This window comes from Pseudoliparis swirei, chromosome 6 (assembly GCF_029220125.1).
Source record: "Pseudoliparis swirei isolate HS2019 ecotype Mariana Trench chromosome 6, NWPU_hadal_v1, whole genome shotgun sequence".
In the NCBI taxonomy this organism is placed as follows: domain Eukaryota; kingdom Metazoa; phylum Chordata; class Actinopteri; order Perciformes; family Liparidae; genus Pseudoliparis; species Pseudoliparis swirei.
Genome location: NC_079393.1, coordinates 9,154,928 through 9,177,689, shown reverse-complemented (window position 1 = coordinate 9,177,689; position 22,762 = coordinate 9,154,928). Strand labels below are relative to the sequence as shown.

The window sequence follows — 22,762 nt, the reverse complement described above, 5'->3', positions numbered from 1 at the left end:
CTGAGTCTGTTTGGCTACCACAGATGCATCCAGAAAAGTGGCTCCTCGTTTCTCAAACATTTCTGTAATTTGGCCAAACCAGTGGGGCTGAGCCAGGAAGAAAGCCTCTAATTGGATGGAAATGCTCTTCAATGGAAAGGCTCTTTAACTTTATTCGTAGTGTCATCTATATGGCACGATGACGCCATGTATCCTGGTCGATATTACAGGATACTGTATGGACCACACGCTTCACATGTCATTTCAGTCTGAACTACAGCTGCCATTTTGCATTCCCACGAGCAGGGAGTGGAAGAGAACTTCATCTTGATCATGAATTTTTTACAGAATTATGTAAAATACGTTTTTCATCCACCATGCAGAAAGCTCTGGATTATATCCAACAATGTATGTCGCAAAGAAACCATCCTGACAAAGTTTATAATTTTCACAGAAAGACTGATTCATGCTCAATGTAACCTTTAAAGAGCATATCCTAATATAGCCAAGCTTACATTGAGATGCATAGTACCAAGGGTAATATAATCTTAGAAATAATCATGTGTATAAACTAGAGGAATCAATCAAATTGAAATGTAGACACATCCCTAAAGTTAAACACACACACACACACACACACACACACAGACAGAGCATGACAGAGCTTCAGCAGGAGGGGCTGGGCGCTGCATGCTGGGCTTATAAACCTCTGGTTGCTCTCCCTCTGCTGATCTCCAGCAACAACAGTCTCTTTGGACCGCCGGCCTGGTAAGTTTGACGATGACAATGTGTGATGCGAAATAACTTAATTTAATGCAGTTAGAGAGGCTTGTCACTTTTTGTGGTCTGTGACTCTTATGGAAGAATTAGAGATGTGTCATCAGAGTTGAGCAGATAATTACCGGCACTAAAGACGACTAAAGTTGTGCTGCTCTCCAAACATGACTCGGTGTCATGACGAGGTCGGCGTGTGGCTTCTGAAACTTAACCAGACGCTTTCGATGAAGAGCAGATGCTCTCCAGTCGACAGACTGTAACTTACCTGTTGACATAACTTAGGTTTCATGTGATGTAGATACCTCAGTCCTCTATTCCTGTTCAGAAAAATATTTAACATCTGTTTTAATCTGGATACACCACACATATACCTGTGCTTTTGATAACTTGTGTGGGAATTACTCTACAGATAAAATGAATCTCACTAAAAGAAATTCTTTGGAGAAAAAGCAGAGAATAGGCAGACGTTAAAAGGACCGGAAAGGATGTAGAAGTTTCTCCCCTCTTTATGCAAATGTGTGCGCTGGTTTGAGAAGAGTCATCTTCTGGCAGAGGAACAGCTGGATCAAATGGCATTTAATTGTTTATTTGCTCTACAAAATCTCTCTATATACAGTATATATAACTTTGTTAGGTAAATATTCTAAAATGTTGTCAAACTTGTTTTAATGCAATACAAGTCAATAAATCCTTTCTCTCGATGGTCATCAAGTTAACTCCTTTTGAGGTTCTGAAAAGTTGAAACTATAAAGCTTGTGTCGTTCAGTATATTTCTGTATATATAAAGAAGAGGAAATGGTTTTCCACATGAGCAAATTGCAGGAGGGTAGAGGTGACTGTTGGTGGCTCGGACATTAATGGAGTCATTCATCAGCAATCAGTCGGCCATCAAGCCTGGCTTAAGGAGAAATAACATTCCTTACATCAATATGAGAATGATTTAGAAGTCTGATTTATTTGTTTGGATATCCAGCTGTTCCTTTTCCACTGTGTACAATTCATAATATTATACAAACTTCTTCTCGCAGCCACAGTTCAGTTTCCTACTGTCTCCCAGCAGCGTTATGGAAAGGTGCACATGAGCAATCACAATGGAAATGAGTTATTCTTGGATTGCCGCTTTGTATAGCAGCAGGTATTTCCTAGAGTAAACCATGCTTACTGTCTATGGCCTTGCACCTTGCCAAGCTGGGACACTACAACTAACACTGCCTGTGTACTTCCTTAAAAGGAGGCAGAGTACAACATTTCAGCTGAAGGGATGCAGAACAGGGAGTGCACATAGCTGCATCTATTTCCATTGAGTCGACCAGGAAACTCAAACCCTGCTTGAAATTGAGATGAATTTAGTCTCTTGTGTCAGCAAACATATTTTATTCCAGTTTCAATGATCACTCAGACTCTAACGTTGTTATCATGGGAACAACATAGCAAGTAAGCAGCAATTTCCACTTCAAGGTACACCTGTCAGCTGATGATGGACTCCGTGTGTCCTTTTCTTATTTAAACAAAGTTGAGCCGCAGAGCACCGAGTGGAGAGCTGCAGAGCGAAGGCCCCGTGAGCCCGTTACCTCTGCAGAGAGGTCTACATCTATACTGCTATTTATCTGGAACATTGCACTGCACTTTCCCTGCTTCTTTTGGCACTTCTGGTCCGATGCTAAACTACATTTCATGACAATGACGTTGAATATGATAGAGATGTTTGGATGCTTCCGCGTTACCAGTCCATGGTTATCGACCACAAAACAACACACTGTGCTTTTCAACCAAACAGTACACACACATGTCAATGTGCAGCAGAGGAGGTCGCCACTACAGTATGTTGTGGCTTGTGAACGGTGTGGAATTTGTTTCCTCGTCGGGGACTTTTTCATACGCGACCATGTTTGGTCATGAGGAGAAAGCAGCTGCGGCTTCTTGATTGATTGCAAAACACAACTGTTTATCTATAAGTGTGTAAAAGCCCTTTCTTTATCTTTGAACTCAATGCTTATCTTATTTTAGGCTGTGAAGTCGTTTCAGAGACCTACATGTAAATTATAAAGCTGTTATTAAGTGATTATTTGAATGGGAGCAACACATAGTCCTCACCAGGATAACAACCTGACAAGTCAAATGATGTGCACTTCAGTATGTACCTGTAGGTGCACAGCTATGCAGCAAGTTAAACATCTTCATTAAAGGTCAAAGACAGCTGTTGGCTTCTGAAGTCTTTACTGGAAGACAATATTGGAGAATATAATAATGATGGATTCACAAAAGTATAGATTTACTGTCAAAGAAGTTATATTGTCCCTAAAAAAACCAACCACATGTTTAATATGAGACATGTTATACGGGTGGTTATGTGCTGGACTATTTCTTGGTCAATAATCTGTATGCCTGCAACAAATCAACCATAAATAGTATGTCCTATAATGCCCTGCACTATGGCAATATGTTGATTTTAAACATGTTCTTTAAAGAAATTTTTTTTAAAAAAGAGACACAAGTGTCAGTGATCTTTAGAGGGGCTTGTAGGATTCAATTAGACATTTTGAAAGAGCCACGCTAGCTATTTCCACCTGCTCCCAATCTTTGTGTTAAGCTTAAGTCATATAACTATTTAAGAAATGCTGATTGAATTTCTCAAAATGTTGAACTTTTCTTTTAAATACCCAATGAAGAGCACAACAGAAGGTTGGATTAGCACTCAGTTAAATGTCTAGCTTTGTGAGCAGTACACTGAGTGCAGACCATAAAGTTATAGTTAGCTATAGAGTAGTACTTTGTAGAGATACAACATTATTTCAGAGGAACAGAAGATAAAAGATGCCACAAAAGGTTGCATGTAAGAATGACACTTAAACTGCAATAGCACTGAAGCCCAGTTCATGTTATTATGTTTCTGGTTTCATTTTTGTAACACCCATAAATTGTATTCAAGAAAGAGGGAGAGAAAGAAGGAGAGAGCTGTAAAGCGACTAATATCCAGCTGCGTGCATGTCTTTCCAGAACATTTCCCGATTGAAGATATGAGACCGACTGTTACTTGCCAAACCAAATGTAAATCATGCATTAGAGGCGAATGCTTCACTCTGCCTCCTTTTGATGTCGGATTAATACAATTGCAGACACTGTATATACGCCATCATGGAGCCAGTGAGTACAAAGCCAGACAATATACAAATAGCACATATGGTGTGTACACGATGATGGTATAAATAAAGACACAACGAAGTACCAAGCAATTTATGTAATTATGGGGCTTTTAGTAGAAGGCTTTTAACTTTTCGATTACATACCGAGCACTTATGTCTTATAAGACTTATAATAACCTTCAGTGGACCTCTTGAGGAATTCTCAGGCTAAATTCTTGTTGGCTTCAGAAACAAAGGATTCAAATGTGGGCTTAGTGTGATTTAACTCCTTTTGATGGGCAACACTGGCATGAGATACTTCCAAAAGCAAACTGTTTCTTTTTGAGATCTTACTAAACATGTTATAGGTCACATAGTTATGGTTCATTAATTCATGCCTTTAATAGTAGTCACTGCCTAAATATGATGTATTTATTCTTTCTAATTATAGACATCACATCGTATCACACATAATATATTACGATTTTCTCTAAATATGCCAGAAAACTGCATGCTTTCAATATACTTGCATTGCATTTCCTGCTTGTATGTTTTACAGGAAGTTCTTGCTGTAAGTGGGCTATGATAGTAACGTTACTACTTTGTCGTCACGGTAGCAGCACTATGCTGGGTGGACTGAGTAAATGAGACATGTTGTAGACATGTTAGTAAGTTTGAGATGTGTTGGAAGGCATATTTTTTAAGCCAGACTCACTGTGACCCGTTTCCAGTATGCTAAGCTAGGCTATCTACCTCATGGAGCTAGCGCCACCGCTAACTGCCAGATGGGAGAGTTGTTATATCTTCTAATCAGTCTTGAAAGTGAATATGTTTTAAAAGCCATATTGTGTCATGGTGTCCTTGTGTATATGAGCTTCCAATTAAAACTTGCTCTAGGTAGCTAGCCGTGAAATACTAAAATGTAAATGTTACCGAGAATATCGGTAATATGTGATTAATCATGATTAATCCACAGAAACCTGTGATTAATTTGCTTACAATTTTTAATCGTTTCACAGCCCTAATGAATACACATGAATGGTGTCTGGTGAGTGTTAGGGGAAGCACTTGGCCATCGGTAAGACAACGAGGAGTTTCCAGTTGCATGAGAGCCGAGTGATCCTGCACAGGTGTCAAGAAAAAAGATGCTCCAGGTTATCCAGATGGGACAAATCAGTTACAGATGTGAGAATAAGAAACTGTCCTGGCTTCCCTTCATGTGGGAATGATTTGTGGAATTGATTCAGATTCATGACAGAAACACGACAAGAAGCTACAACACGCTACCTACATACAAATGAGAGGTTTACAAGGTCACGGTTTGGAGCTTTGTGGGAGCTTTGAGGGAACAAGCAGAAATGAAAGTGCCAATATGATTAGTTCTTTCATCTACAGGGGGCTATGCCTTTACATTTGGTTTTATTTAGAGCAAGAATAATTTTAAACACCTCGAATCCATTACGTGCCTGGTGACCGATGGGATAGCACTTATGTTGAGGTAACTATCAGTGCTCAGTGTGTGTGTGTGTGTGTGTCTGTGTCTGTGCATGCCTCCACATTTGGGAAACAAGTAGGGGCAGACATATTTGTGTAGCTGCCAGAGCGGTGAGTTTTTTAAGTTTTAGAAATGCAGAATTTTGCTGGCCCTGCTGGACCGGGGCCAATCCAAACAGGCCTGGATACCAACTCTGACATGTCTGCGAGCCGTTAGCCTGCAGGTCAGGCAGCCCTTGTTTGTTGCTCCATAGAGTCCATAGTGCTGAGAAACAGACCAGCCTTTGTCATCCCCAGACCTTAATTGGTCCCATATAAGAACATCTGTGAGGGAGGGATGGATAACACTTTGTCTCACGTTTTATTTTTAGAGGAATGATGTCCCTTTGATTAGGGGTTGAATGGAAGGCAGACATTTCAATGCAAAATGCTTTAATAAGAAATATTACCTTACAAATGAGGTTCTTCTTAATGACGATGGTGACAAGGACAATGCTAATGCTAGTGTTGGTCATTGTGATATGATATGATGATATGTTTGTGTGGTACAAGGTGAGCACAAGGTGAGATCACATAGTTGTAATACCTTCTACCATCACTGTGAGGGATACTCTGTGTAATGAGGAGAGATGTGGGGAGGAGGGGTGAGTGCTGTTTCGGACACCTCCATCTGGTGGTAATCTTACTTTATCACAAAAATCATTCCATCCTATCATTCAAGAAGAAGAGTCTCAAGACATGCTAGCAGCTACTGTATAGGATCTGCAGTACTTTGGGTTAAACGCGAGCTCCAGTATGCTCGCATGCCCACAGTGGCGATGCTAACATGCTGTTGTTTGGTAGATATGTTTACCATGTACATACTAGTTTAGCGTGTTAGCATGCTTGTGTTAGCTATTTATCACGTATCACAATGTACAGCGACTGGTGGGAATTTCATCAGTTTGAAGGAAGTTGGCATTAAACCAAAAAAGTATTGGACAAATTAACATTTTGATGTAGAAATGTGACACTTCTTTTTAAGGGGGACATGTGTAGCCCAAATTTCATAGCAATTCATCCAGATATTTCACTCAAAACCAAAACAGTTAACCTTATGGTGGCTCTAGATGTTAAGATACCTCACTGGTTACGTAGAAATGTTGACGCTGCTGGTGGAGCTAAATAACAAGTCGCGGGATTACCAACAGTATAAAGATCTCTGCTAAATTTCAATCAATTTTAAAGTTGTTGAGATGAATAAAAATGTCCGAAAGTGGTGCCAGCCGGTCTGTTTTTCCCCTCAAGTTTTTCATGGACTCAACAGATCATCATGTTTTAGTCCATAGCAACAATTACCTCTCCAAACCTCTGAACATGTTTTGTCCACAAGTAAGCTATTTTGGGTTTCAATAAATGAGTGTCTGGTTTTCCAGGGAAGGGATGTGTAAAAGAGTGTCGTCCTCTTCCAGGAAAGCTCTTGTTACCCTTGGAGTGGATGTTTTAGAAAAGGCCTCTGTTTGTTAGCCTTTGTGACTGTATATGGTGTCGGCCATTGTAAAAACCAAACTGATGACCAACTGCTCACTGTTGGTGGGCTACTCTTCAGAAGATACAGATAACTAAACAAAGGGCGGATACTGAAGTGGCCCTCTTTATGACACTGTATGTGTTACATAACTTTGTAGGATTAAGAATGATAACGCGAGCGGTGCTTGAGTGCTTAATGTATCATGTGTGTGTGTCGCATTAAAGTGAGGACAGAAAACACACACATGAGAGAATAAAGTGTGAAGTCAACGTGACTCTGTCTCCATTCCCATCATTCTTTCATGTGTTGTTCTAGAAGATAGATGCATGCTTTGCTCGTGAAGCAGACCTGACAGTTTCCTCATATCACTTTCTTTCAGTGTGTACGTGTGTGTCTTTTTCTTTTTATGTCTCAGTGTGGTTTCAGGGTGGAAGTGAAACTGTGAGCACAGAGAAGCCTAGTTCAGGACATGGGTGCATTATATTAACAGAGCATTACAGTTTGTGGAACTAAAACTAAGAAGATTTCCAATGTCAAATTGAAATGCAGAACATAGAACATAAGTCTACCAGTTGACATATCTCGACAGTGAATAGTGACGCTCTAGAAGATGAGTTTTCTGTTTGTAAAAGCTGAAAACATGATTTCCAACTTTAATGGTTGTTGGTATACTGTGTTTTAAGACTAACAGTAAATGTGCAACATAACTATTTATCTTTTAACACCTTGCAATGTAGAGATCCAGTAATGCAACCAGTTTGTATGTTTAAAAAATATATATATATATATATATATAACATATTGGAGGGCTGCACGGTGGTGTAGTGGCTAGCACTGTCGCCTCACAGCAAGAGGGCCGTGGGTTCAATTCCCGGTTGAGGCGGTCCTTCTGTGTGGAGTTTGCATGTTCTCCCCGTGGCAGCGTGGGTTCCCTCCGGGTTCTCCGGCTTCCTCCCACAGTCCAAAGACATGCCGTCAGGTTAATTGATCTCTAAATTGCCCATAGGTGTGAATGTGAGAGTGAATGGTTGTATGTCTCTATATGTGCCCTCGATGGACTGGCGGCCTGTCCAGGGTGTCCCCCGCCTTCGCCCTATGTCAGCTGGGATCGGCTCCAGCGCCCCCGCGAACCTAATGAGGATAAGCGGTATTGATAATGGATGGATGGATGGATAACATATTGGTAAGATGTGTGTGGGTTTCTGACCAATGGGTTTGAGCCAGATTTTAAATTCAGTCTTAACGACCGACACACAGTCTCAAGTGAGTCTGGTTTAATGGCAGAATTTGAGACAGTGTAGGAATCTGAATATGTGTTTTATAAAAAAAGCCAAATCCAATTGAATTATTTCCGCTCACTGGCCGGTGGTTTGGAGCATCGACTATGTTGACAGGTTTATCGGTTGACCGAGGGAAACATTTTGAGAGTCAGAGATCAGGGAGGGGAAAGTGAGACGGAGGCAGAGAGCAGGAGTCAGGTTGAGGAGGAGGAGGGAGGCAGAGAGAGGAAGAGAGGGGAGCAGAGAGGCAGGCTTTGCCTTTTCTGGAAGTTGAAGTCGCTGAAAGAACAAGCAGGAATTCTTCGTGCTGCAGAAGGGCTGAGATATAAACCAGACTTTAGAGGTTGATACATGAAGAGAGGGGAGACGCCGCCGTCCATGGACTAAACTTCAGCTACTGCTACGGTATTGTAAACCAACGGTTTTCGAGTTTCTCCTCTTGTCATGAAGCTGTCTTGGGTGGGTCCCCAATACTTTGATGTGCTCCTGTTTTGGAGCTCTTTTTTGTTTACCATGCTATTTACTTCGCCGCAGGAAGGGTTCATTTTTTTATATTAAAGCTCACAAGTTGGGAAATCTCAATGATGATGAAAATCTGATTCATCTTAAGATAAGATGTCCTCCCAAAATGTGCTGTTATTCTGCAGTAATCAGACTTTCCAAGCTTCAAGTATGCAATCAAAGTTAAACCAATTAAAGAGTGATAGATTGACTGATCGTACTGAATTCATCGGACGTGATCTGGTATCGCATTTGTGTCTTCCAGTGACGAAGTGACGACAATCTTTTGGCCATCATGGACGATGACTTTGACCGCCGCATGGAGCAGAGGAGGCAGAGGAGAGAGCAGATGCGCGTCGACATTGACAAGTGAGTGAACCATCAATGAATATATAAACAGAAACACATACACAGGTACAACACTTGGGGAAAAGTGAATGCAAAAGTGAATGCATGGTAAAAGGATACACCATCTTAAATTAAAGCCTCATTAGTTTTAGCACTGTTTTACCATCTGATTCACAACTCACACCTGATACAGTCAGCTTCAGTGCACCATATTTGATCAACAGGAGCTTTTAAAAACCACATGTGCAGTCTGTGGCAAAGTTATTAGACACCAGCTGGGAAGTCCCATCTCTACTGTCTAGACTGGAAAAGCCAGTTTTCTGCTTTTTGACCTGGGCCCTATTTCTTGTACCTGGCTAATGTAGTTAGCTGGATACTTTTCAGGATTAGATTACACAAGTGAGGGTTTTCAGCTCCACAAAATAAGTTTGGAAAAACCACCATAGCAACACATCCAAAATGTTTAACCTGCTCTAGTGCAGGCTTATTCCATCTAGCTGGATAAGATGGCCACGCCCCCGTAAGGAAATGGAGCTCACTTCCTCTTTGATGAAGATATTAGTTCGATTAGAGTTTTATTGGGAGAGAGTTCTTATCATGTCATGATCACTTCCGAAACGAGCGCCATCCATTCTGCCCACAAGGAATCATTTATTTACAGACCTTCTCGAGCCATACATTGAACACAACACGCCGCACTCACAGACTGTAGCCTCGCGCTATTTTTTGCGAGTGGTAGCCTACATTGTTGTACGAGGCACTTCAAATTAGTCGATTAATTTTCCCAACACTTATGCTGCGTTCACACCAAAAGATAGATAGATTCTATGAATGCACAGACGGATGGATGAGAATGAAGAGGATATTCAGACGTAGTCGGTAGCAGAAAGAGTGGCTATTTCTTCCATGGTGGACATTATAACTGTTTCCACGGAGATAAGCCTCTCCACGGGAATGAAGTGAATGAATTTAATGAATTAACCACAAATAGTCTGGAGATTAAACTCAGGCGAGTAAAGTGTTGCGAATATTCATGTGAACACAGGATTACACATTTAACTTGTCTAATATGTCGCCATGCTTCTCGTTAGATGTTCCATGATTATGGTCTGGAATTCCTCAGATGCGTTAATGAACATCTCCTGCTCGTTAGCGGAGTGAAAAGAAGTTCTTCCTTTGAGTTTATTTGGCGTTGTGCCATTAGAGAATCATGGTTTCGGTGATTGACTCTTTCCCCTTTTAATGTCAGACGGGCACGCACAAACCGAGATTGCCTGATTTCAATCATCGGGTTAATTTAAGTTGGATATTTGATTGACTTAACATTTTAAATAGGGCCCTGATTGGACAGAAGCTTTTTGCAATGGTGTGTCTGTCTTTAAGTTTTTGCACTTTTCCATGAGGGAGTTGTGCGTTTTGTGTGTCTCCACATGGAGCAGCAGAGCAGACTGGACTTTGGGTGTTTGTCAAGCGATGACAGTTTAATGATCTCCACCGCTTCTTTTCGCTCATTAGGAAGTCATCTGTCTGTGCTGCTGTTTGGATTAGTCAGCCTCCTTCACGCTCTCTTTGTGCTCAGATAAATATGCAATACTGTTCAAGAGTTATCGCTAACAACCCCTCTGGTTGTGTAGTGTTGCAGGTTTGACTCTGTGGAACTTATCTCACAACATCAGAACAAAAGGAAAGTGATTCAAGGGAAGGGAAACGAGTAAAACTCAAACTGGAATATCTTTCAAAGTTTCACACAGGACATTTCAAGTAGTTGAGCTACATTTCTATCACAATATGAGCAAACAAGCTCTTTTGGCACAGGACAAGCAACACCAGACCTACGGTAAAGGGGGGCTAATCAGCATAATTGCTCACACCTGTAGCCGTCAGCTGCTGCTTGATTACAGAGCTACTCAAAATGAGAATCAAACATTGGGATGAATCTGGACAACTGGAGATTAATCAAAGGCGTTATTTCAACTTTATTTGACTTGGACTTAAATCGCTCGGCAACCGATTTCTCTGTCTTTTGAGTGGAACATATACTCGTCCTCTCCACCCCGACCATCATTCATTAACTTGCACTTGTCAGTTATAGTCCAGATAGTATTGTTTGTGTCAGAACTGATCTTCCATCTTCTTCATCCGTGCCACAGATCTCCATCGTTTTAAAACCACATTAATGAGCCACACTGTTGTACTGGGTGACATGATCCCTTCATCACAATGAACATGGCCACTGTTGTGTGTTACAATTCCGTCCCACATAAATGTGCTTTGATTGAATGGGCTTGTTACCAACAAGCATTCGAAATAACTCATTGTTGGTTTTGGCCTTTTCCTTTGATTTGTTAAAAATATCGAACCTCAGATTCATCTTTTAAGGGATGAAGGTGACATTTGGCCATCACCACATGATCAAGATGTCCATCAATGGCAGCGCTTCCCGTTATTTCCTTCCAGTTCAGAAGTCATTTGCTGTCATGTTAGATCGGCCAATCATCAGAGCCCCAGCGGAAAAAAGGCGATCCTATCAAACTTTTCTCACAGTCCTGCAGCCGGCTCCGTCAGCGGTGCCGACCCAGCCTGCCCTCGGCCTGCCCTCAGCCCCTCGCTGCAGCCCGAGGAAATGCTGCAGACGCTGGAATGTTTTGACTGCCTTTTCTATTTCAGCACGGACAGCCTGCTCTCAACACTTCAGACTGGCCAGTTTGAGAGGATTTTTTTTTTAGCCTACTTTTCGACAAGGAGCTCTCATTATATTTCCCTCCATCCATCTATGTTTCACGTCCCCCAGGATGTTTGTCTGAAAATGTAACTGCAACATTTTGACTGCACTTTTACAGCAGGACAATAGCTTTAGGTGGAGTGATGCCTAATTGAATCACTTCCTCAATGGTTTATCATGCCAGGAAAACCTTTGCCTGAGGATTTGTTGGATTTCTGCCTCGTTTGTTTCTGTTTTGAAGGCAGAAAGGACTCTTGTGTTTCCCATCACCTCTTCCTCTCACAGCATCTGTAAATCATTGTGTTGCGGTTTCAGGAAGAGCAGAGGGAAATAATACCCATGCTCCATCAATGGGCCATTTCAAGCTCTCTCCATGCCTCATAAAGCCTGGTACTCGCTCGGCATGCTCCGAAAACCCTCCCTGTGGGCGTACTCACAGTTGGATGAAAGTTTATGGCAAGATGTGAGCGAGATGAGGAGGATTGAAAGACCAGGACAGGACGATGAAGACCTTTATGTCTCGCGTTAGTGATTTTGACCTCGTCTATATCTCTTTATCTTCCTCTTTTTTCACCCTTCTTCTTGCCAACAATATCTCTGTCTTCAATCTGTTTATCACATTAATAAATGCCAAAGGGTTGATTGCTTTGGAAGCTCTCGATTTCCTCTATGTGACTGATCTCAGACGCATGTAGTGTGTGTTTCTTATTTTTTCTTGAACTGTTTCCACTCGTGACATCTCCAATCTCCATCATATCTGTATGACTTGTACCAGTAGTTCAGAACCTAGATCCTCAGATACATCCCTTACACAAAATACTATGGATATTTTGAAAAATAGATATTTCCATCTCCCCTGGCCCCCAGAAATCCTTACTTTTATTGAAACAATCAAATATCATGTCCACAGGTCATATTACCATTAAATATTCCAATATATTTATCAATTTTTGGGGCGGCTTTAGCTCAGTGGGGTAAGAGGGCCGCAGAGGGTTGTGGATCCCCGCCTCCCTCCCATTAGTTGCAAGTCAAGTGTCAAGGCACTGAACCCCATTGTTGCTTCCCGGGCGCTTCACCGCAGCCCACTGCTCCTTAATAACTAAGGATGGGTTAAATGCAGAGAACTAATTTCCCCTTGGGGATTAATAAAAGTGTATATTCTATATTCTATAAATTTCTTTGAACAGCTGATTTTTACATGCTCGGATACAAACGTCGCTGATTATCTGATGAAATTAAATGTAACGTAATTATGCATGAAAATACTAAAGAGTTGCATTGCAATTTAATATATTTGATATCCATTTTTCTACTTGAAATGCATTTCTCAATGTTAACGACCACTCAAAAACCAAAAACCTAACTTTAAAACAAAACAATACGTGACAACTTAACTTCCCACTATAGAATTTCAAATTTCTAGTTTTTCTTTAACATGTACTATGCATCTGTTTGTGTGATATTTCAGGGAGGGTTACGCCAATGACGATGAGGAGGAGGCTCGGGAGCAAAGGAGACGTGCAAGGGAGGAGAGGAAGAAGATGAGGGACTCAGACGAGCCTGAAGCCGCTGATGTTATCGACACTAACAGGTGAAGGCCTCATGTGGACAAAGTCTACAAATGCTCAGTATTGAGTTGACAAAATAATTGTGAGTGAGTGAGACACTCTGGGAACTATACTTTTAATTCATCACCACTAGCCACAGAAAAAATCCAATCAGAGACTTGACATGGCAAAACATCTGGAGATTCAATATCAATTTTCTTTACTATTTTCTGGGTGGCCTTCATGTGCTTACAGTGTGACGGAGACAGCCGGTGCCGAAGGTGCCGATGATGACCAGGTCTTGCTGGAACGCCTGGCCAAGAGGGAGGAACGCCGCCAGAAGAGAATGCAGGAGGCCATGGAGAGGCAGAAGGAGTCCGACCAAACCATCAGCACCTCCAACGGCACAGACAGTGCACATACAGAGGAAGAGGAGGAGGAGAAGGAGGATAAAGATGATGATGAGAAACCAGCCCAAGAGGATGTGGCCGACACTGATACTAACTCCTGGAGGAAAGAGGAAGAGGGCGAAAAGGAAGATGAGACGGTAAAGTGAAGATTTGGAGATAGATTGTTTGGGCTGAGACATATTTTGTTGTCGCTGATGTTTATTTTTCTCTCGGCAGGAATCAAGAACAGCAAGCATAATAAACGAGGTATGATCTCTTATCTTAACTCTCCAACTTAATTATGTTGACTTACATGCATTTATTGACACACTACTTTATTTTTACTTTTATTTAGGAGATTCTGGAGAAGGCTTCAGCAACAGAAGTAGAGGTTGAGCAGCCTGATTTAGGAAAGAATGATGCTGAGGAGGAGGAGGCTGTTCCTGATATGGACAAGGAGGAAGATGAATGGAAGAGGAAAGAAGAAGAGGAGAGGCAGAACACAGAAACGGAAGAAAAGATGAGGATAGAGGAGGAAGAAAGGCAACAAAAGGAAATGCAGGAAAAGATCAATAAAGAGGAAGAAGAAAGGCAGCTCAATGAGGAGGAGGAGAGGAAGAGGAGAGAGGAAGAAAATCAACAAATGGAAATGGAAGAGAGGCTGAGAAAAGAGGAGGAAGAAAAACTAAAAAAGGAAAAGGAAGACAAAATGAAAACAGAAGAGGAGGAAAAACAGAAAAGGGAGATAGAAGAGAGACGGCAGAAAGAGGAGGAGGAGAAACAGAAAAAGGAGATGGAGCAAAAGAAGAAGAAAGAAGTGGAAGAAAAACGCCAGAAAGAGCTGGAAGAGAAGAAGAAGAAGAAGAAGGAGGAGGAGGAAGAGAAGCAGAAGAAGAAAGAGCTGGAGGAGAATAAGAAGAAAGAAGAAGAGGAAAAGCGGAAAAAGGAGGCAGAAGAGAAGAAGAAAAAAGATGAAGAGGACAAGCGCAAAAAGAGAGAGCTGGAAGAGAAGACAAAGAAAGACGAGGTATTAATGTGATTTATTGCATATAGCAAGCCACAAGTTAAACACACATATTCCCGGTCTGTAAAGTAACAGAATACAGACATTCATAATATAAAAAAGTTCTTAATCTTTCAGATTAAATGACACCGGGGGAGGGAGGGGCTTGTGATCTATGCCGGCTTTGTTCTCGTGTTGCAGATATTTGACGTGTGACATACGGTCGTCATCCATGAGCGATCACAGCGTTGGTTTGGTTTGGCCGAGGCGATGTCGCAGCTTGCGTCCCTGTCCGTGTGCATCTGCGTTGCGTTCGCTGCCCTCCTGGCTTTGATTGAACCCGTGTTTGATGTCTTTGTTGTGGGGTTTTCTCCATCGTGAGTTTGGACTGGGCCTGCTGCTTTTTATTATTTTAATAACGTTCTTCCATTTCTGTCTTCCGCGTAAAGGAGGAGAAGCCAAAACGATTTGGTTTTAAGGAAAAGGTATGTCATATGAAAGTAGATTCTTTATATTTTCTTTTGAAATATCGAAGATGTGATCAGGGAAGAACTTTTAGGAGTTACATTTTCCCCCGCATTTTTTTTGCCAGAATGAACCCCCCAAACAGAACGGAGGGCTCTTTGAGAATAAACTGAAGAAAACAGAGAAGATTTCAAGGTAACGTTTTCATTTTCATCTCATCAGTATCGTTCATATCGCTCATTACATAATTGTGTGTGTGTGCAGGGACAACGCTCCCTTTAGCAAGGCAGCTGGTGCGGAGCAACAAGAGGCCGACCGGAAGCTGCAGGAGCTGAAGCGCCGGCGAAACGACACCGAAAGCGAAGACTTTGAGAAGATGAAGCTGAAGCAGCAGGATGCAGAGGCCGAGCTGGAGGAGCTGAAGAAGAAGAGAGAGGACAGAAGGAAGGTCGTGGAGGAAGAGGAGAAGCAGAAGAAACAGGAGCAGGAGGACAAGAAAGCCAAAGAACAGGTGAGGTTGGATTTCACAGCATCATTTTTACTTTGGCTTGATTTGCTTTGGGGACTTGAGTGTTGACAGCAAACTGTGCTTTTCCATAACAGGAGGAGAGGAAGAAGATGAAGGAGGAGATAGAGAAGAGGAGGGCCGAGGCTGCAGAGAAGAAGAAACAGAAGGAGGAGGAGTCTCCAGCAGTTGCCTTTACCATTAGTCCCAAAGGCTCCTCAAAGGTGAGTTCAGGAACAGAGTTTCAGGTAACTTTAAGTTATTCTCGAGGGTTTCCAGCACAATAAATCACATATAATCGTGTCTCATTTGCCATGAACACATTTTATTGTTCAATGCTTTGAGCGCCACAAAGAAAACCCCATACCTCCATTGCATTGCCTTTGGAGGAATGTTGTGAATTGTGTGTGCGCATACACAGGAGGTATAATTAATTGTGAACATTATCTCTCATTGTGTGTGTGTGTGTGTGTGTGTGTGTGTGTGTGTGTGTGTGTGTGTGTGTGTGTGTGTGTGTGTGTGTGTGTGTGTGTGTGTGTACATGCTGGCTCCCTGACAAACTCTCCGGTTCAATCACTCAAGAACAGAGAGACCTTCCCATGGGGAAAAGATGGAGGTTGTCTTGGCAACAGGAAGGAAGCCAGTATCTATTTGTGCAAGTCACCCTGTTTTTAACTGTTTATAATCCTAAAATATTCTGTTGTGTGCAGATCGGGGCGAAGGCAGAATTCTTGAACAAATCAGCCCAGAAAAGGTCAGCCATAAAAAGTATTTTAGTGACTCAAAAAAATAAGTGAATAAACACTCTTGAATTGGTGAGCAGCCCTAATTCACATGAACTGAATGTGTTGTTTCTCCTCAGCACCGGAGGCCGAGCGTTTCTCTCTCCAATTGTCTCCAAGATCGGCAACAGACTGGAACAGTACACCTCTGCCATCCAGGTGAGACTCATTATCCAGTATCCTTAGCCGTGGTGGTAATCGAGTACTCAAATCCTTTATTTAGGTAAAAGTATGAACACAATAATGTAAAAGTACTCTGTTACATTTTGTCCTGCATTCAAAATCCTACTTCAGAAGTATTTACAAAAGTAAAAGTATTTATTTCGCAAGAAAAATGCCAAACACATTTTTTATAGTACATTATGATAAATTTGATGTTCGTGCGAAAGTAACATCTGTTAGTTATAGTTGTTTTTTTAGATAAATCCGAAGGCGCTTTGAGATGATTAATGAGGTTGGAAAGAAGAAAAAACAAACATTTCTAATCATGTCTTAATCTTTTCTTTTTTGTTTGACATTGAATAATTTAACACTTGACATAGTCTGGGAAGTCTAGAGAATACATCTGAAACCAGCCCACAGACGTCCTAAACAAGACAAGAGGTCCAAATCAGAAGCAGCATTCTTCTTTGTGTTTGAATGCATTTGTGTTTTATAAGCTCTTTAATGTTAAATCTTAATTTTAGACAAATTTCCCCTTGGGGATTAATAAAGGATATATCTATCTATCTATCTGTCTATCTATCTCTTAAAACTATAGCTGAAAAAAGTCAAAATTTGCCTCTGAAATGTAATAGAGGAGAAGTATAAAGTGCTCAAGAACAAACATTTTCCTGAATTAAAATGCACGTTTCCCCACGTATCCTTAATGTCGCTCCGTTTTTGCCCACGTAAAAGTAGTCGAGTCCATCCTCTCCGTCCACAGGGAAACAAGGACGTCAAATCCCCAAAGTCTCCGATGGTGGATATTCCTACAGGAGGCGCACGCAGCATCAAGAGCATGTGGGAGAAAGGCAACGTCGGCAGCTCCTCTGATAGTCCAACTCCTGCCAACAAGGTGAGGGGGAAGCGACCAAGAGAAGAGCTGTGAGAGATTTAATAAAGGGTAAGCGTATTTGAGAATTTGAGACGTCTCTTTTTTTCTTCTATCCAGGATGTAGCCGGTATCAAAGGCGGGGTGGCCGGACGTTGGATGGCAAAGCCTCCAGAGCCGGAGAAGACTCCAGCACCTGCACCAGCACCAGCGGCGGCCGCAGCATCACCGGCTCCAGCTCCAGCACCAGCACCAGCACCAGCACCAGCAAAGCCAGCAGTAAGACCTGATAAATCCTTGTCTTGATCACACACACTTACACACGATTAGAAACTACACACCAGTGTTAAGTAATCCCAGTTACCCCTTTGATATTCTGCACACACTAATGTGCTCATTTCCACATCACCATGCCAGTCCTCTGCTGGCTGCAGCCTTTATATATCTGAGCGCCGAGGCTGGGAGCTGTTCCTGCCGGGGCTGTAGTGACACCACATGGACGGTTTACCTCACAGCACCTGTTACATAATCCTCTTATTGAAAAGAAAAAAAGAATTTTATTCTCGACGTGATGCGAACGTTTTTGTAACATATGTATTTGTAGCCTAAACATGTGGGGAATAATCGACTGGAAGAAGAGCACGACTGTCATTGTGAGACAAAAAGTCCAAAACACAAAGCGCTGAGCGGCAGCGTGGACGTGTCACGTGGCTGAATGCCAACGCGCCCTTTCCAACGCCGTTTCTTCACCCCTCCATACATCACTCCCTTTGGCCTCTGTAGGTATTTCAAGATCACACTGCGGCCCATAACACACATAAACCATATCGTACTTTCAAAAAGTAGTTTTGGATTATAATACAAAGAACAATATATTTAAATATCACTGAATCCATTCTTAAAGTGTCCTTCAGACAAGGTCAAAAGGTCATATCCCTTCACATGTGTCTCATTATTATCCTATTTGATGCCGCTGACAAAGCAACAACAAGTAAACAAGTTAGATGATTAATTTGGTTTATTTATGATCATTGGGTGCCAAAAAAATACACATGGACACTTGTGAATGTGCTTGGTCAACACCATGTCCTTTTCTTAAAGAAGGACACCAGCTGCTGGTCTTTCCAGGTCTCCTGGAGACACTCTGCTATGTCCACGTGCTCCTGCATGCTGGCCGACGTGTGACATTGTCCACACGGGAAATTCATGAGCGAGATATCTTTAGTGTCTTGGCCAGCAGAGGAGGGGTCGTAACCTTGGCGTCAATTATGTGGCAACACCTCCCCCTGAAGGGATTAGGCTGAACAGCAGAAACGTGTCTCACGTCTGGATTCTGTACGTTTACTGTGTTGTTTAATGCTCTTCTGCTTCCCTTTCCTCCTTTCCTCCATTCCTCCTTTCCTCCTTCCAACTGCACTCATTCTCTCAGCTGTCCTTCTTCTCCTGCTGTTCTTTGCCTACTCTTCTTCAAACTGGTAAAGGCGCCATTTTACATTCATTTAACACCAACTTCCTTAATATTAATAATAATACTAGATACTAAATGAACTACGAAAACGCGTAAGGCCAGAGGTGGAACACAATGAGGAACATATACCCAAGTGTAGTTTTGAGGTACTTAGCTTGGGTATTTTTTATCTGATATTATGTTATACTCGAACACTACATTTCGGAAATACATGTTAAACATATATTTGACAACTTTAATTACTTGTGACTTTGCTGATTCAGATTATTGATTTTTAAAAAATCAACAAATACATTTGTGTGCAATATTGTACATTAAGCTACCGAGCATTACATATTTAAAATGTACCCTTGTTCTGCATAATGAAAACGTACTTTTGATGCTTAACTATTGCGCAACTATATGAACATTTCGATTGCCTCCACACGGCTCTCAACATGGCGACAGCTGAGCCAGTGCTAACAATGCTAACAATGCTAACAGTGCTAACAACGGCAGCGGTGCTGATACAGCTAACATCGTTTATCTGAGGGGGGCTCGGAGGGTGGGCACTGCGTCTTTCTGACGACGGCCGTGACAGCAATGAATATCGTAAAGATACAAGCTAAATATATTATTTTGCAGGACTTTTAATGTTAAAACACTGTTCTGTATCATTTTGCTTCTGTAAAAGTATCTTTCACCACTGCATCAGACTAATGGAGTCATGGTTGGTCCTAATTGTGACAGGATGTGAAACCAGGTGACATCGGTAACAAGCGAGGCATGTGGGAAACCAAGAAGAGCTCTGCACCTGCAAAGGTACACACACACACACACACACGCAATTATAATTGTAATTTGTGAATCTACTGTATGGCTGCAACGCGATGGGAAAAATGTGTTTCCCTCAGTGATAAAAATAAAGTAGTATTAGTCCAAGATATATCCATGAATGAAATATGTGATTTACCATACTAAGATCGACATTAGTTTCAAATAAATCAAAAGCTCTAATTCCCACCATAACTTGAGGAATTGTTTCAACACTGTCTGCTGATCTCATTGGGCAACACTAAAGACGTTGTTTTCAGCCTTTTGATTACTTTTTCACCCAATTTTTCTTTAATCTTGTCTCTTCGTTCATTTTTGTCTACAGGTGCCGGTCGGAGTCAAGAGCAAGTTTGTCACTAACAGTAAGTTTAAGTCATCAGTGATAACACAACAGTGCATTGGGGTATTTGTACGTTTACTTAATGAAAGGATCTGAATATTTCATCCAACCACTGGCTGTAAATGTGCACATACTATATGTTAAACCAGGGTTTATCTGGATCAGCCCTGGAGGAAACAGAGTTTAGATGAGGTGTCTCTGTCCTTTACACCAATTTGTGGATGAGGGGGGGGGGGGGGGGTTATGACTGATTTATAGCCCTGTGCAGACTCAACCACTACAGTGGAACCCACCAACCTCTCTTTTGTGCCAGAATAGCTGCTCATTGTAAATCAAATCTGCTGCTGCAGATTTTTTGGGCGCGGGCTCAGCTCTGTGGTCTATATTTAAGAATAATCCGTCACTCTGACCTCGTGTCCCAGTAAAAAGAACCTTCCAGACTCCTGGCATGGCTGTCGCGTCTTTGTAGTCCAACCGTCCACCCGCTGCCACCTGGGCATGTCTAATGCCACGCTGTCGGCGAGCTGTTGGACATACCGCGGTGCAGCTGCTTGGTTCTCACATTAAAACCGACTGCCGGGGAGGATTACTAACCGTTTAAGGAACAAATCGGGCGACATCACCGGGCTTATTCACTCAGGGCCAACAATAAAGACCGCACATGTGTCCAAGCAGTCTGTAGGTTGTGGATTCATCACGAAGAAGTACATGAAACATCCGCCGACGTCAGCAGAATAAAGCTGTCCGTCTTCTTCGTGACTAAAAGTTACATTTCTTCAGACGCCGAGGCCCCTGAATGTTGAGCCGGAGCGTGAACAATGCCAATGGAAACGTGTTTGTCGAGTGTCAGCTCCGACTGTAAATAGCGTTCCTTGTTTGTAGCCTCGCCACTTCTTCATCAGAAATAGACCAGGAGGAATGAAGTAAAGGGCAAGTGACAAAGTTCCTGCTTTCACTCGCTCACAGAAGTGTCCCGTCTTTGACTGCAGGGTTGGCGTCAGCGATCGTTGAACCGACTCCGACGCGCACCGAGAAGCACGGGCGTAAAAGCCTTGATTAACGGCCCTGAGAACAATCTTGTTTATCACCTAATAAACGTTGAGAAGTTCTGCAGTTTTAAAATGCAACAGAGACGTATGCATTGACTAATTGATCTCTAAAAATCTGTCTCTCTCTCTCTCTCCGAGCAGGTGTGAGGCCTTAACCTTTGACCTCCCCATTTCAATCAAGTCTCACCCAACACAAAGCGCCGCTACTGTATCGGCATCCATTTCCCTTCCACGTTCCGGAGTGAGGAAAACACGAGGGACCAGGATGAGTGACGCCAGGATCAAAGTCTCAAGAGGGTTTTCTTTTTTTTTCATCAGACTTGACTTCAATAGGAAAGTCACAAACAGATGTCACACGTAGTAACGGTTTTCAGGACAAAGCACCACATGTGTAACGCTTAATAGGTGATGGGTTGTTGTTTCAATCGAGGTTCCACATTTCAGACGGCTGTCAGGAAGCTTCGATGTTATTTTGCTTTCAAGCCACACCGAGGCGTCTGCTCTTCTTGTGTTTCCTTATAAAGTTCAGTTTATATAGCTTCAACACAATTACAGGCTTTAGTGTTTTGTTGTTGTACACACTCACTGCTTTTTGGGATGACTATATTGACTCTGTGATAACCAAGGTTGTTTAATGTCCATCTCACCACTTGCACTGCCACTAAGATGGATTTTGGCTGATTAGCCTGTACATAATTAAATAATTTCAGAAGTACCATTTTATAATAAAGCACCCTTTGTGAAGGGATTATTAACAGTAACAAATGACCTCTTTGGTCGAGACCGAAATATCTCAAACGTTGGATGCATTTCCACAAAGTTTGGTACAGACATTCATGGTGCCCAGAGGATGAACCCGAACGACAACTCTGGATGAATTGGTGTCAATTTTGTGAAGTTTCTTGACAATAATTGAATGCATTGTCATGCAATTTGGTACAAACATTCATGTCTCTAGTGTTCCCCCAATGTTTCATTTAGCGCCATCATCAGCTCAGGATTCCAACTTGAATGGATTATTGTAATAATATATATATTTTTTAAACAGCAGACTTCATGGCTCATGAGAAAATGTGCAGCATGAGTCACAAAGTTCATAAACCCCACATAAAGGGTGCCGTATGATAATGTGGCACATTCAGCCCGAGACTGCAGAAAGACAAAGTGTGTCAATGTTTCTGTCAGCAACACATGGGTTTGGTACCCGTTGGGCATTAGTTAACTGCGGTGGATTAAAAATCATATTATTATGTAATATAAGCATGAATAAAGACTATGAATTCACTTGTAAGCGAGTACTGTAACAACTGTCCAGTAAGCAAATGCATTTCTATAACAGGCAGTGATACGTTTCTATCATCCGTTTACATGCCAGTAACAGCTGTTTAATTGCACTGTGATAAAAGTGTTTAAGGAAACGGTAAAATGCACTTAGTTCTAGTTTGAGTTCCCGTCAGTCAGCAGTCGGCACGAGTTGCATCCTGCCAAATTGTCCCGGAGTCTTTCAGATGTGGATTGCTTCGTTTGAAGGTTTTGAATTTATCGTTTGTATTTGCTTCAACAATAAATAAAAAAAAGTAAAAAATGTGTTATTGTCCTGTTGCTTTGCTTTTAGCTCCAGGGAGGAAATGTTGC

General features: G+C 41.9%; 1 protein-coding gene and 1 long non-coding RNA gene across 3 annotated transcripts; one reads left to right on the top strand and one right to left on the bottom strand.

Annotated features, from left to right (window-relative positions):
• Positions 1–662: 662 nt before the first annotated feature.
• LOC130194722 (caldesmon-like) lies at positions 663–22,714 on the top strand. 2 transcript variants are annotated; one of them, XM_056415803.1, is made up of 17 exons: positions 663–747; positions 8,929–9,032; positions 13,202–13,324; positions 13,536–13,827; positions 13,907–13,936; positions 14,025–14,696; positions 15,122–15,157; positions 15,265–15,332; positions 15,402–15,648; positions 15,741–15,866; positions 16,353–16,396; positions 16,505–16,583; positions 17,350–17,481; positions 17,578–17,736; positions 19,655–19,726; positions 20,064–20,100; positions 21,269–22,714. In XM_056415803.1, the coding sequence occupies exons 2-17, from the start codon at positions 8,959–8,961 to the stop codon at positions 21,280–21,282; spliced, it is 2,205 nt and encodes a 734-aa protein (XP_056271778.1). In that variant the 5' UTR covers positions 663–747; positions 8,929–8,958; the 3' UTR covers positions 21,283–22,714. The 2 variants fall into 2 exon arrangements, with proteins under 2 accessions (XP_056271778.1, XP_056271777.1); XM_056415802.1 differs by lacking the exon at positions 663–747 and adding an exon at positions 8,408–8,567.
• Positions 19,205–21,260, bottom strand: LOC130194726 (uncharacterized). The gene is made up of 2 exons (XR_008831943.1): positions 20,673–21,260; positions 19,205–19,718 (listed from the first exon to the last, which is right to left on the bottom strand). It is a non-coding gene; the product is annotated as an uncharacterized LOC130194726 (long non-coding RNA).
• Positions 22,715–22,762: the final 48 nt, after the last annotated feature.